This window comes from Gopherus flavomarginatus, chromosome 4 (assembly GCF_025201925.1).
Source record: "Gopherus flavomarginatus isolate rGopFla2 chromosome 4, rGopFla2.mat.asm, whole genome shotgun sequence".
Classification (NCBI taxonomy): domain Eukaryota; kingdom Metazoa; phylum Chordata; order Testudines; family Testudinidae; genus Gopherus; species Gopherus flavomarginatus.
In genome coordinates this window covers 196,179,876-196,194,729 of record NC_066620.1, presented here as the reverse complement: position 1 = coordinate 196,194,729, position 14,854 = coordinate 196,179,876, and the positions used below count along the sequence as shown (strand labels likewise).

Sequence of the window (14,854 nt, the reverse complement as noted above, 5' to 3'; positions counted from 1 at the left end):
TTGAAAGCTTAAAAAGTGAAGTACCCAATTTCCATTTGACTTTGAAAACTCTAGATCCTATTACATCACTTGATTATGAAATGCCTTTATAGTACTGGTCTCTGCTCCTACTAGCTAACTCTGGAATAAACTTCAGACAGAATCTCTCTCCTGCATAGTCTAATGTGACTTTTCCCCTCCCCACAGGTGTCATTGCTGGAGGACTAGTAGGCCTGCTCTTTGCCGTGTTCCTAGTTGGATTTATGCTGTACAGAATGAAGAAAAAAGATGAAGGCAGCTATTCATTGGATGAACCAAAACAATCAAATGGAGGATACCAAAAACCACAGAAACAAGAAGAATTCTATGCATAAACACTAGTCTTCAGAACACTTCCCCCCTCTTTCTTGAACTCTTCTCCTGTCCCTGCATACAACCTGCTTGTGGTTTTTCTGCATTAAACTCAAGTCATACAATCATCAGATGTAACCCCTGCCACCTTGCCACTGGAAACTAACTACAGATTACATCTGGATTCCTGGAACCTAGCCAGCTTTCTTGCACAAATGTGTGTTCTTAAAGTGGAATGTGGAACTGCAAGCCACTAAACTTGCTTTGGCTTATCTAAGAACTCCTGGGAGGGAAGGAGATGAGGGAGAGCTAGAATGTTTGTATATAACTGACCTTAGGAGAACAGTGGGAATTAACAGCTAACAAGGCCTAAATTATCCATACTAAAGATCCTTGTTTAAACTCTCTCATGACCTCCACTGTGTGTATAGTGTATTAGAAAGTTTCTACTGCATTTGACAAAGACCAACCGCTGGTACCTATGGTTCTTGCACTCTTTCTAGTTGCTATGATCATAGCACTTAATAGTGGCCATAAGATGTCCACTGGAAAAAGAGTGGAGGAGCCAAGCAAACAAGTATTTGATCACTGGGTTTGGGATTTTTAAGAGTACTAGGAACGAGCTCCTTTAACAGTTGGATGCATGTTCTGTTAATTTTAACCTAAATTTAAATTGCATCTGAGCATCATAGCCCCACTCTGCCCCTTTCTGAAGTTAAACCAAGAAATGACTTTTGGGAATGAACAAACTATATCTAAACCATCCACGTAAGTGCCAAGTCTAAGTCTATTCTTACTGGTTCACATATGTTCAAGTCTTTGAGAGAGACCTTGCTGTGTTCCATACCACTGTGGTACTCTGATGGCCAAGTGGTGTCATATCTTAGCTATCTACCTCTCTGCATTGTCAATTTGTAGTGGTGACTTTGAACTAGGTCTGCCATGAGTGCTATCAGACCTCGTGTACTGTACATGGCATATAAGGTACAAAGCAAACTCGGTATCTCTGGCTTCTTGTACTGCCAAAGACCAGGGAGCAGAGAAGCATATTAACTAAACTGATCCTTTCTTGCAGCTTAAAATGGTTGTGGTGTGTTTATAAGCTCACACTATATCTACTATATAAGTGCTTAGCTCTTTAATTTCGGACCCAATTATGTCAATATTAATGTCTTCAGTTTTAGTGTAGAGGTGGGTGTTAGCAATGGATAATTGTCATCTCCACAGCATCACCTGGCTAGCCTATGGAGCCAAGTCATTAGGTTGCTTACTGATTAGAATAGGCGTAAGAACAGGAACACTTCCCAAAAGTCTCTTGTTTGGATGAAAGTACAGTTTTATTTAAAAAACCCATTCACAGAGTTTTGATGTAATATACTAAGTAGATGCATTCAGTTGTAGCTTATACAGGATCATACACTCCAGTGTCCCACACCACAAATTTTTAAGAACCTTTGAAGGACATCTTAATTTCAACGCAGACCTTGCCTCTGCTTTGCCAACTAGGTTGGTTGGGATTTTTTGGTAGTCTGTTTCAGAACTTTTTTTTCTGCTCATAGTGAAGGTATAGGGGAGGGAGAGAGTATTTGATGTAAATATTTATATTGCCGAGCCAAAGGAAGTGATCCAAGAACACTTGCTGACAGGCACATGTTGCATGTTCAATTTGAATTTTTTTTTTAAAAAAAAACAACTTAAATGCTGTGTTGAAGGTCATTCCTGAATTGCTAATTGAGTAAATTGGTGCCTTCTCAATTTCTCCATAAAACCAAGAAAATACTTGCTTCATTCCAAACTCTCTCTGGACAAGAGATTGCCTTGATGTATGAATGTAGTTGTGTTAACCTTCTTAAAGACAAAACTGAGATGTCCATTACTGCCTCTATTTTTTACACTGAATTTTTATAAATAATGCAACAACCAGACTCTTAATTATAGCTGTAATTCTTTGCTTTGTATAGGAATGTAGAAATGCTGTTAACAGGCTTCTCCGAGAGTTCTTCTCATAAACCACAGGAAACTATATATTTAAAAAAGGGTAACTTCAGTTGTACTGCCAGCCTTTCTACAGGCCAAGAATAACTGTGTATATTTTGGTAATCGAAATGGGTAACTGGAGTTATTGACATACAGGAAGTTTTGTATTTAAGTGGTGCAATTAAATATAATTTTAATGGAATATACTTCAGTTGGTTATCTGTACACATGCAATAAATGGCATTTTGGCAAATAACTTGTGGCCTACTGTGTCAGCCTACCTGGGAGTTCTCCTCTTTCCCACTTTCAGAATGTCACATGTAACCATAAATCCTGGAGTTCTTTGAAGCTTGCTCAAGGGTATAAAGCTACACAAACACAAGCAGCTTCAGCCCTGAAAGAGGGTTTGAAGAGTAGGCCCTGGAAGTCTAGCAAGTTCTCACTTCATAATTGCAGGGAGGAGAAGCACTTTCTTAACCAGAAATACAGTTCGGAGGCAGAGCTGTTTTAAGTACTAAGCAGAAATTGGAACAAGCCTCTTGAATATCTGTCTGTCAAAGGCCAACAGCTGCTCGGACAACCAACCTGCTGTCTCAGATTCCTTCTCCATACTCGGACAAAAGCACAGCGCTCAACTGGTTGCTGGATTTTTGTGCTGAAGACATAGTGCCAGACATTTTGAAGTTTCAAATAGGCTGCTTTTGCCAGAGTGGGGATTGCTGGCATACAGGAACAGGCTTGGATTTGAGGATGGTGGTAAGAAGCACTTGGCAGAGGGGGTTGAATGGGTTTCTACATGTGACTCTACACTGAGCCTTACAAATGTGGGATTGGGGTCTAGGCCTAGTTAGAATCGGTTTTCCTGCTCCATGTACTCTTCTGCTTGCGCTAATCTTGGGTTCTTCAGTTGGCATCCATTTTAATAAAATACACACTAATGTGTACCAGGAGTATCCCACTACCTCATCTCTCTAATTCTGCAATTTAAAGTAGCTCTTGCAAGCATTGCGAGGGTGAGAACTGACCACAAATGTCCCAAATACTGAGGGGAATGCACAGTAGAACTTCATCTTCTTTCCATAAAGAACCTTTCTTTACTACCTTTTTGGGTAGGGGATGGATCATGTGGGTGTCACCACACTAGGGGCAAGATCTCCTATAGGGTTTGAACTATGCTGCCAAAGGATTAAAATTTTGATGCTACAATGAACTGTTAGTGACAGAAGGGATGGGGCAAAGGGAGAAGCCCTGTGGATTGAAGACCTACTGTTCCTCTCCTACACAGGGATCAGTCAGTCCCAACTAGTGGGCATGCATAGATTAGCTACTTTCTACCTAAGAATTTGCTTTTGTGTGCAACTTGGCAAATGAAAATATTGCATATTTCCTCCCCTCCCTCCTGCAAAAAAAGAAACTGGTTACTGCTGCTTGACTCATCTCAAAACTAACCTGGAGTAGGTCATTGCCTTTGTCAAATTCAAGAGGGGCTGTTACCCTCCGGGCTCCTCAGTAGATTGAAAATTAGTCAAGTAGAGTGCAGTAAATACACAGGAGGGCTGTATGGAAAGGATTTCCTTGCCACAAGGCTTTGGATTCTTTACCAGTGTAGAAAAATGTGGGCTTTCTTCAGCCAAGACCATTCAGAAGAATTTGGCAGAGTAGTTAGTAAAAGGGCCATCAAACTGTCTCTGGATTAGACTGATAAGCTGACTGAGAAATCTTTCCTTGGACCAATTTCTGTTGGGGTGAGAGTGGCTTTCAGGCTTGCACAGAGCTCTTCTTCAGGTCTGGCAAACTAACTCATGCTACATCTACACTACAGCCCTATAAGATTTCTTGTATAACTGCTCAATGCCAACAGACGATTGTCTCCTGCCAACATAGCTATGTCCACACTGGCCCGTTAGGTTGGTATAACTTGCAGCACTCGGTGGCTTATTGTCACTCCAAGTGACATCCATTATACTGTAGTAAGTGGTGATGTGTCTAGTCTAAATCATGGACTGAATAGACACTGGATTTATGGCTTATTACAACAATCTGTAAGCCACTAACCAGCCAGACAGCTGCTTTTCCCTCTCACCGTGCTTCCTTTCCTCCCTGATTGGAGAGGGTTAATGGGCCACTTCATCTGGAATGATCCCTCAAAATGTCTTAACTATGCTAACCAATCTCTTCCATCTCATATTTAGCTGTGGCGCCACTATGTCTACACTAGCAGTTTTGTCTCCGAGCAGGGGTGTGAAAATAACCCCCTGGCTGACATAAGTTTCACTGATCTAAGTGCTGGTGTGGACAGGACTATGGCAATGGGAGATGCTTTTCTGCTGACATGGTTACCACCACTTATTGGGGGTGGTTTAATTATGTCAACAAGAGAGCTCTTTCCCATTGTCATTGGCTACACAGGAGACCTTATAGTGGCACAGCTGCAGTGATACAGCTGTGCTGCTGTAAGATCTGTAGTATAGACATAACAAAATTATGAATTTTCTCCTAGAATCCACTTCTGAAAGTGGTATCTTAGTTTCCCATGAGGATTGATAGTGCTCTTGAACAAACTCATGATAAAAGACATAGTGATTATCTGGTTTCACCCAGATAGTTGCTCTATGAATAGAAATGCTGTATTTACGGCTTATTACAACAAGCTGTAATCAATTTAAAAAGCTCATTTGCTTCCCTCCATTCCCCTTCCTTTCCTACCTGTGACTGGAGAGGCATTAAGGGGCCACTTCACCTTGAATAGTCCTTTGCACCTGGAATCATCCCTTGTAAAGAGTTAAGTACTTATGCAAAACAATCTGTCCCACCTTGTATTTAGCGGTGACTTTGAATTAGGCCATGTCTACACTACCACTTAATGTTGGCAAAAACTTATGTTGCTCAGGAGTATGCTGCTTTTAATGAAACTTATGTCACTCAAGGCAGTGATTTTTCAGAGTCCTGTGGCACCTTATGGACTAACAGACATATTGGAGCATGAGCTTTCACGGGTGAATATCCACTTCATCGGATATATGTGAGTATTCACCCACAAAAGCTCATGCTCCAAAACGTCTGTTAGTCTATAAGGTGCCACAGGATTCTTTGCTGCTTTTACAGATCCAGACTAACATGGCTACCCCTCTGATACATAAATTTCAGTGGCGTACGTCAATGCAGTAATGTCACATGAGGCATCATCAATGTATGATAGAGCTTGCAAGCCTATTGCTGATGTCTGTGGTGTCTTAGCCAGAACCAGTGGGTTTACAGCCTAAAGGCTTAGCATAAAGTGATACACTACAGGTAACCAAGCAGCCCATGCCTCTCCTTAAGGCTGAGGAGGAGGAGATGTAATCCCATTTTGAGGTTGAACTCAAATTGCTTATTCATTGCCTTGGGATGCATCCATCTCAGCAAATGGCACCATTGTTAATGGGGATTGTTAGAGAAGAGATCATAGTATGCTTCTGAGATTTGAGTTTCTCTTCCTCCCTCTTCTCCCCTCGTGCCTCCCCCCCCAAAAAAAAAAATCCTCAGCCATTCTAACTATGTATTATAGATCTTCTGGCATGAAGAAAAGGATCAGGGTTTCTCTCTAGTCACTCAGCTTCATGCAGTAATAGTTTCCCTGGCTTCCTACCTCAACATTGTGATGAACAACACATTGGTCCTGGGTACAACTGAGAGGCAGTAGGAAGAGAATCCTTGACCTTGTGTCCAGACCTTAGTGAGGGGAAAATGTGGGGCCGAGGGTGTGCGGAAATACAGAAAATAGGGTGGAGAAGGATAAATGATGGTGAGGAAGCAGCAAAGAACTATAATTAGAGTAAAGAATACAGGGGGAGCTGTCTATGTGGGATACTTATATCTGCAAAGAACGTAGTCCTAGAGAATAATTAGAAAAGTCTTCCCTTTTCATTCCAATACATTTTTTCCTTGTTTTTTTTCTATCTAGTAATAGGACATAAAGCCCTTGACCTTCTGAACTATGTCACTGTCATCTAGGAAGCAAATTCTCTTGCTGTCTAGTACAGTAGGACCAGCTGGACCACATTTCTAGGTGAAGGCTTCTGGGATGTCCTATTTCTAGAGACCAAACCAGATTAGCCACTAACAGTACTGCCACTATTGGAAGGCGAAATAAATCCTCACCAAGACAACATGCCCAGCCCCATGCAGCTCATGGCATTAAAGGGGGAAAGGTTTCTACTATTCTCATTACAAGTAGGCATCACCCTATAACAGTCCCAATAGGATGACAACATGGATTCAGCGCTGAATTTTCTGTAATGAATATTAAACTTTATTTTCATATTGCATTGTCCACTTGACATCATTCTATCACTACTATTACTTATACAGGGTTGTGGCTGTGCATGGAGCTTTACAGCATGAACACAGCTCCTGGACCAGAAGATCTTATCCTAAATTAGAGCAAGTGATAATCTCACAACAGGAAGAGCATGGTGTAGGTTCAGTGCCTCGCACAATGGTGAGCTGCTCCGTAATTTGGGCTCCTACGTACTGTGATCATACACATAATAATAATAGTCACTTGGAACAGACCTTTTGGTGGATGCCAAAGAGAGCAGGATTAAGAAATGCTTTCCTCCCTTGTGAACAGGTGCCCAGTGCCAGCGGGTTGCTCTCATTTTCACATTCTGATTCATTCTAGTCTGTTTTCCCACTCTACTTCCTCTAACTTTTTAGCACAGGCACAGCAGATGTGCCACTGCTGGGAGCCATACTTCAGGAGCTGGTAATCCAACAACTTGCATCTTTGTCTGTGTACATAATATAGTGGTAACACATGCAGGTCCAGGGCCGGCTCCAGGCACCAGCTTATCAAGCAGATGCTTGGGGCGGCCACTCCGGAGTGGGGTGACACATCCAGCTATTTGGCGGCAATTTGGCGGAGGGTCCCTCACTCTTGCTCAGAGCAAAGGACTTCCCACTGAATTGCTGCAGATCGCGATCGCGGCTTTTATTTTTTTTTGGCTGCTTGGGACGGCAAAACCCCTGGAGCCGGCCCTGTGCAGGTCCCAGCATGATATGATAGCTAGATATAGATATACATACACATATATCAGACCTGATATGATCTATACCACTATATAAATATACATATACACAGATGTTGTATATATGTTTAAGATGAACCAAAACAGAAAATAGACCAGGGCAATCATTTTTTAAAATCAGAAAATATACAATGGTTCAGAAAGCAGAAAAATAGAAATTAAAGGCCATGAGTCTGAGCAAAATAAAAAGTAATAAATAGCTAAGGATTAAAAATAAACTAAAATTAGTAAATTGCAAAGGGGCATAATGAAAAGTATCTTTTATATCAGCAAATATCTTGCTTATTATTAGTAATCATGGTTATTACGGTAGGGCCTAAGGGCCAGTCGAGAATGAGGCCCCATTGTGCTAGGCACTGTATAAACACAATAGTAGATGGTTTCTGCTTCAAAGGGCATACAGTCTAAATAGACAAGACAGGCACTGGGTGGGAAAAGGAGGGTCCAACACACAAACTGCATGAACAATGTGATGCAGAAAACAACATTTAATTCCATGACTGTTTTTTGTGGTGGTGGGGGGCATCACTTACGTGGGGATAATCTAAATAGAAAGAAATGGGCAGGGAAGAGTAAGGTGAAAGAGACAGGTGTGGAGTGAAGCTGAGATGAAGCAACTGTGAGGAAGGGAGAGGGTTGGAGTAAACAGCCAATCAGAGCAGGGCAGTGAAAGTCTAGTCGAAAATATAGAAAGTATTCTGAATGTCCAAAGGTCCCTGCTTCGGCTGCCTCTGTCCTATTGGCTTATTGCCTAGTCTTTTGCCATTTTAGATTGCAAGGATTTGTCTTTCTCATATATCCCCAAGCACAAAGTTTGTAGGGTATATGTGTTACCATAGTATATACATACATAAACAACACCCCATCAACACAGAGCATCTCATCCGTGAGTCTCAGATCTTATCAGCATGAGAAAGTTACAGCAGTTAAACTAAATAGGTCTAAAAACTACAATAAAGGGGTTGTTCCAATTTACCTAAATCAGTACAACTCTCCTGTATAAACAAGGCCTCAGAGAGAAGGCCTACTAGACCAAGAGAGACAGCCATCAAGGTGGCCCACATCCAGTCAGTGGAGAGCTGCACTGTGAGATGCACCATTAAACTAGCTATATTTGTGATTTGAAATAATTTAATACTTTTCTGTTCTTCAAATGGAAAACAAAGATCCTGACCACCAGTGGACATTAACATTTTAAGGCACTTTTCCTGTAGAAGTGTTAGCCCTGATTTTCTGGCCAAATTCCAGTGCACGAAATAATATTCTGCCTTCCTATGTTCTCCCTGATATATCCATTGGATATGGGCTCTTTTCCATATTCTTCTGTAGACCGTTGTCGATGTTGCTGTGCAGTGCAAATAGCAAGCATGTACTACCAAAAAGATGACGGCGTTTCTGAGGGGGATAGGATGGTTTTAGTATTTTGCTTACTTCACAGACATGTGGTGAGGCAAATGTTTTGGCATGGGGGCAGGAGTGTCAAATAGTAATTAGCTAAATACTGGAAGTATAAATACCAAACCAAGGAAGACTATGCATTTAAAAATATACACCCTCATTATATACCCTGTTCAAAGTGTGGCTGCTACAGCTTGCACCCGTCAGATGGCCACATGCTTTGTAAGGCTGCATGGTGCAGTATGTACTTTGCACAATGTTTATTGCTCAGATGCAAACGGCCATGATAGGGAACCACCTGGCCAGGAGTATCATGTGAAACAGGTGGGTTTGGTCTTTGAAGGAACAGAAGGAAATTTACCTGCAAGGCAAGAGGTCTGGTACAGGGAATGGAAGAGAAGAAGCCACCTATGGAGATGGGAAACAACAGGATCCATTCCTGCATACATTACAGGTGCTTCCAGCATTCCAAATCTTTACAAGGCCCACAGAGACTCCTATCACTGAGCAATTTTTTTTTTAAGACCTGAGGAAATTCCCATGCAAAAAATTTAACTGGAATGAAAGTTAATGTAATTTCAGCCAAGAAAATCCTCGAGAGAATATTGTAATTTTCTCATAACAACCGCAAACAATAGAAAACCTAGACATTCCAATTTAAGGTTGCACTTTACTTTCTGTCCTCTGTTTGGTAAAAATCTAGGTGATGTAGTCATATCCGATGATACCACTCAAGAAGACCGGAAGAAAGTGAACGTTGTGCCACTATGTAAAAAGAGTAAACAGGATGATGCAGGTAATTATAGGTCTGTCAGTCCAACATCGATCCCAGGTAAGATAACGGAGTAGCTGATATGGGACTCAAATAATAAAGAATTAAAGAGGGTAATATAATTAGTGCCAATCAACATGGGTTTATGAAAAATAGATCCTGTCAGACTAACTGATAACTTTTCTGATGAGTTTGGCTGATAAAGGCAATAGTGTTGCAATAATATACATAGATGGTATTTGACTTGGTACCCCATGACATTTTAATTAACAAACTAGAATGGTATAAAATTAATGTGATACACCATTAAATAAAATAAAAGCTGGCTGGTAGGTCTCAATATATAATTGTAAATGGGAAAATATTATCAAATGGCTGTGTTTCTTGTGGAATCCTGCAGGGATTGGTTCTTGGCCCCATACTATTTAACATTTTTATTAATGTTCTAGAAGAAAACATAATATCATCACTGATAAAGGATGATACAAAAATTGGGGGAGTGGTAAATAATGAAGAGGCCAGGTCATTGACACAGAGTGATCTGAATTTCTTGGTAAGATGGGTGCAAGCAAACAATATGCATTTTAGTATGGCTAAATGTACATCTAGGAGCAAAGACTGCAGGCCATACTTACAGGATGGGAGATTCTGTCCTGGGAAACAGTGACTCTGAAAAAGATTTGGAGGTTGTAGTGGATAATCAGCTGAACATGAGCTCCCAGTGTGATGCTGCAGCCAGAGGATTAAGACAATTCTTGGATGTATAAATAGAGGAATCTTCAAGTAGGAATAAAGAGGTTATTCTACCTCTGGTGTGACTGCTGCTAGAATAGTCTGTCCTATTCTGGTGTCCGTAATTCAAGAAGGATGTTGATAAATTGGAGAGGGTACAGAGAAAAGCCATAAGAATGATTAAAAGATTAGAAAACCTGCCTTAAAGAATCAAAGAGCTCAGTCTATCTCGCATAACCAGAGAAGGTTAAGGGGTGACTTGATCACAGCCTATAAATACCTACCTGCGGAACAAATATTTAATATCGGGCTCTTCAGTCTAGCAGAGAAAGGTGTAACAAACACAGTCCAATGGCTGGAAGTTGAAGGTAGGCAAATTCAGACTGAAAATAAGGTGCAAATTTTTAAAAGTGAGAGTAATTATCCATTAGAACAACTTACCATGGGTTGTGGTGGATTCTTCATCCCTGACAATTTTAAAACCAAGATGGGATGATTTTCTAAGAGATATGCTCTAGGAATGATTCTGGGGACGTTCTATGCCCTGTATTATACAGGCGTTCAGACTAGAAGACCACAGTGGTCCCTGCTGGCCTTGGAATCTATGCATCTATTAAAATAAAAGTATTTTAAAAGTGTGCAAATACACAGGATATATCTACACTATGGGATTATTCCGATTTTACAGAAACCGTTTTTTTTAAAACAGATTGTATAAAGTCGAGTGCACGCGGCCACACTAAGCACATTAATTTGGCGGTGTGCGTCCATGTACCGAGGCTAGCGTCGATTTCCGGAGCGTTGCATTGTGGGTAGCTTTCCTGTAGCTATCCCATAGTTCCCGCAGTCTCCCCCGCCCATTGGAATTCTGGGTTGAGATCCCAGTGCATGATGGGGCAAAAACAGTGTCACGGGTGATTCTCGGTAAATGTCGTCACTCAATCCTTCCCCCCGTGAAAGCAACGGCAGAGAATCATTTCGCGCCCTTTTTCCCTGGATTGCTGTGGCAAACGCCATAGCATGCAACCATGGAGCCTGTTTTGCCTTTTGTCACTGTTACTGTATGTGTACTGGGTGCTGCTGACAGACACGGTACTGCAGTGCTACAGAGCAGCATTCATTTGCCTTTGCAAGGAGCAGAGACATTTATCATCCCTATTGCACCGCCTGCCATTGTAAATTGGCGATGAGATGATGGTTAACAGTCATTTAGCACCATTTGCATTTGGAAATGGGCAATGATGGCTATCAATCTTTTTGTACCATCTGCTGCTGTCATGGGTGCTCCTGGCTGGCCTCGCTGAGGTCGGCCGGGGGCGCATGGACAAAAATGGGAATGACTCCCCGGGTCATTCCCTTCTTTATGTTTTGTCTAAAAATAGAGTCAGTCCTGCCTAGAATATGGGGCAAGTGTAGTAGAGAACCAGAGAGCACAGCTGCTCTGGGTCAGAGCCCCAGAGACCCCGCAGAAATGATGAGCTGCATGCCATTCTAGGGGGTGCCCTTGCAACAACCCCACCCAATGCTTCCCTTCTCCCCCAACCTTCCTGGGCTACCATGGCAATGTCCCCCCATTTGTGTGATAAAGTAATAAAGAATTCAGGAATAAGAAACACTGAGTTTTTAGTGAGATAAAATGAGGGAGAGGCAGCCTTCAGCTGCTATGATAATCCAGGCAGGACATTAAATGGGGTGGGGTGGGGAGAGAAGTGCAGCCTCCAGCTGCTATGATAGTTCAGGGAGTACAGAATCTTCTTTAGACATGAAAAGGGAGGAGCCTGATGGAGCTCAGCCTCTAGCTGCTAGGATGAGGACAGTTACCAAGCCTTCTGTACCATCTGCTGGGAATGAGCGGGAGTCATTCCAATTTTTACTCAGGTGCCCCTGGCCAACCTCACCAAGGCCAGCCAGAAGCACTCATGGGCTGATAGTGATGATGGATACCAGTCATATTGTACCATCTACCACCAGGAAGAGGATGCTGGTGTTCAGCGCTGCAGCACCCTGTCTACCAGCAGCATGCAGTAGACATAGGGTGACATAGAAAAAAGGCGAGAAACAATTTTTTCCCTTTTCTTTCGGGGAGGGTGTAAATTGAATATATACACCCTGAAACACCCGGCAAAATGTTTTTGACCCTTCAGGCATTGGGAGCTCAGCCAAGAACGCAAATGCTTCTTGGAGACTGCAAGGACTGTGGGATAGCTGGAGTCCTCAGTACCCCCTCCCTCTCTCCATGAGCATCCATTTGATTCTTTGGCTTTCCGTTACGCTTGTCATGCAGCACTGTGTTGAGTCCCTGCTGTGGCCTCTATCTATCATAGCCTGGAGATTTTTTCAAATGCTTTGTCATTTCCTCTTCTGTAACGGAGCTCTGATAGAGCAAATTTGTCTCCCCATATGGCAATCAGATCCAGTATCTCCCATATGGTCCATGCTGGAGTTCTTTTTGGATTTGGGACTGCATCGCCACCTGTGCTGATCAGAGCTCCAGGCTGGGCAAACAGAAAATGAAATTCAAAAGTTCGCAGGGCTTTTCCTGTCTACCTGGCCAGTGCGTCCGAGTTCAAACTGCTTTCCAGAGTGGTCACAATGGTGCACTGTGGGATACCGCCTGGATGCCAATATCATCGAATTGCGGCCACACTAACCCTAATCCAACATGGCAATACCAATTTCAGCGCTACTCTCCTCGTCAGGGAGGAGTACAGAAATCGGTTTAAAGAGCCCTTTATATCGATATAAAGGGATTTATTGTGTGGACGGGTACAGGGTTAAATCAGTTTAATGCTGCTAAATTCGGTTTAAACGTGTAGTGTAGATCAGGCCACAGTTAGGGTCACCCACTGAACCATATCTAGTTGCCTACGTATGCACCCTCACTAAAGGATTTGAGCATCAGAAAAGCCATCACGAGGACAGTAGGAAGTCTGAGACAACCTTATCCATCCATCACACGTTCATTTCATGAGTGATCAAACACCAGTTGTACTTGAGTCTTAATAATCTTATCTAATGGATAAGGTTTCCTTAGAGTTTCTGATTGTCCTCAGGACAGCACTGCTGAGGGCAGAATTAAAGTGGTCTGGCTGAACTTAACTGCCCTTTCACAGACTTTTGAACATGTGGTGTGGTTTATTATTATTATTTTTGTCATTATTATTGTTTGTTATTTATTTATTACACTGGATGAAATGTTAATTTGCATACAGCTGACGGAGACTTTAGTAGGGACTGCTCTTACTGCGCATAGACTCATAGACTGCTGAAATATTGCAGTTAATATTTGATGGCAGCTGCTACAATCAGAAGCCTTTGACCTGTTTACTGGTCTTGTCAGGTGATTTGTCTTAGTTATTTTAAAATATGAATTGAAGGCTAATTGCCGCAGTTTGCACAGTCACAATGGGCCAGTGCACACTTTCAGAGGGGTTTTGAAAAGCATTGTTGTTAATCTTTTTCTGCAGTCGCCATTTGTACTTTAAAACAACCCCCTACTAATGAAGTTAAGCTCCATTCTGTATCTCAGCTCTAAGGAGTGGTTGTGTGGTTACTCCACAGTAAGTATTAGTCACACATTAACCACGACTGCAAGAACATGTCCATGGGAAAATCTCCTAGCACCCACGGCCTTTAATTCTGCAGCTTGTTACCTAAAGAGGCGGCTTTCCACATCAGTTGCACAACATTTTGGAAAAATAATCTGCCTGACCTGTTTACCTTGTTATCTTGCTGCATTATGGTTTTACCTTTGGCGATCATTTGTTTCCAGATATATGGCACATATTGTGTCAATGTTTTATAGGCAGTGCTGATTCAGTCCAGGTTTCCAAACATGCAGATGCCAGGAGTATCCGTGTGTCTTTGCTACTTGAAGTGGAGCAGGAGGTATTAGATGATGACTTAGAGCTCTGTAGTGATAATAATTTGAAGCCCCTGAGGAATTAGGACATCTGCCCTCTTTATCAAGTTTCTGGTTAAAATATAAAGCAAGTTCCCTCACTTCTTATTTATTAGGAAACCTCTATCCATTCTCCCCCTAATTCCCTCTACAAACACTCACATCACTTCCATATAATCCTCCATCTAGGTATTACCTTTGCTCACATTCCAGAGCATAGGCACTGACTATGTGGGTCCTCTGGGGCTCGAGCACACATGGAAAAAAAATAGTGGGTGCTCAGCACCCACCAGCCACAGCTGTTTGGCAGCTTGGGGAAGGGCTTGGGGGAAGGTGGAGAGCAGAGAGCGGCAGCTGGGGGCCTCCGGGAGGGGGTAGATTGGGTGCGGGAAGAGGCAGAGCAAGGGCGGGGCCTTGGGGGAAAGGATGGAGTGGGGGCTAGAGGCAGAGCAGGGGTGGAAAACTGGGGAAAACTAGAAGTTGGCACCCATGTTTCAAAGTTCTATTCCCCCCCACCCCCAGACCAGAAGCTGGCAGAGCACAAGACAAGACTTTGGAGCACAAAGGGGAAGAAGGTTGGGCATTGAATCAGGGGCCTTTCAACTGGGGACCCCAATTCCACTGGGTCCCAGATTTGCATGAACCAACCCCATTGGTAGTTACATTTCTTGTTAC

The 14,854-nt window shown here is 42.5% G+C and overlaps 2 protein-coding genes across 2 annotated transcripts in view; one reads left to right on the top strand and one right to left on the bottom strand.

Annotated features, from left to right (window-relative positions):
• SDC1 (syndecan 1) overlaps nucleotides 1–2,007 on the top strand; it is a 34,586-nt gene extending 32,579 nt beyond the window's left edge. Inside the window, exon 5 of the mRNA XM_050950968.1 lies at nucleotides 187–2,007. Within this exon, the coding sequence (XP_050806925.1) occupies nucleotides 187–353 (167 nt within the window). The 3' untranslated portion in view covers nucleotides 354–2,007. The remainder of the gene's footprint in view (nucleotides 1–186) is intronic.
• Nucleotides 1–14,854, bottom strand: part of LOC127049709 (uncharacterized) — a 1,018,748-nt gene that overhangs the window by 172,226 nt on the left and 831,668 nt on the right. The gene's annotated exons all lie outside the window — the stretch shown is intronic.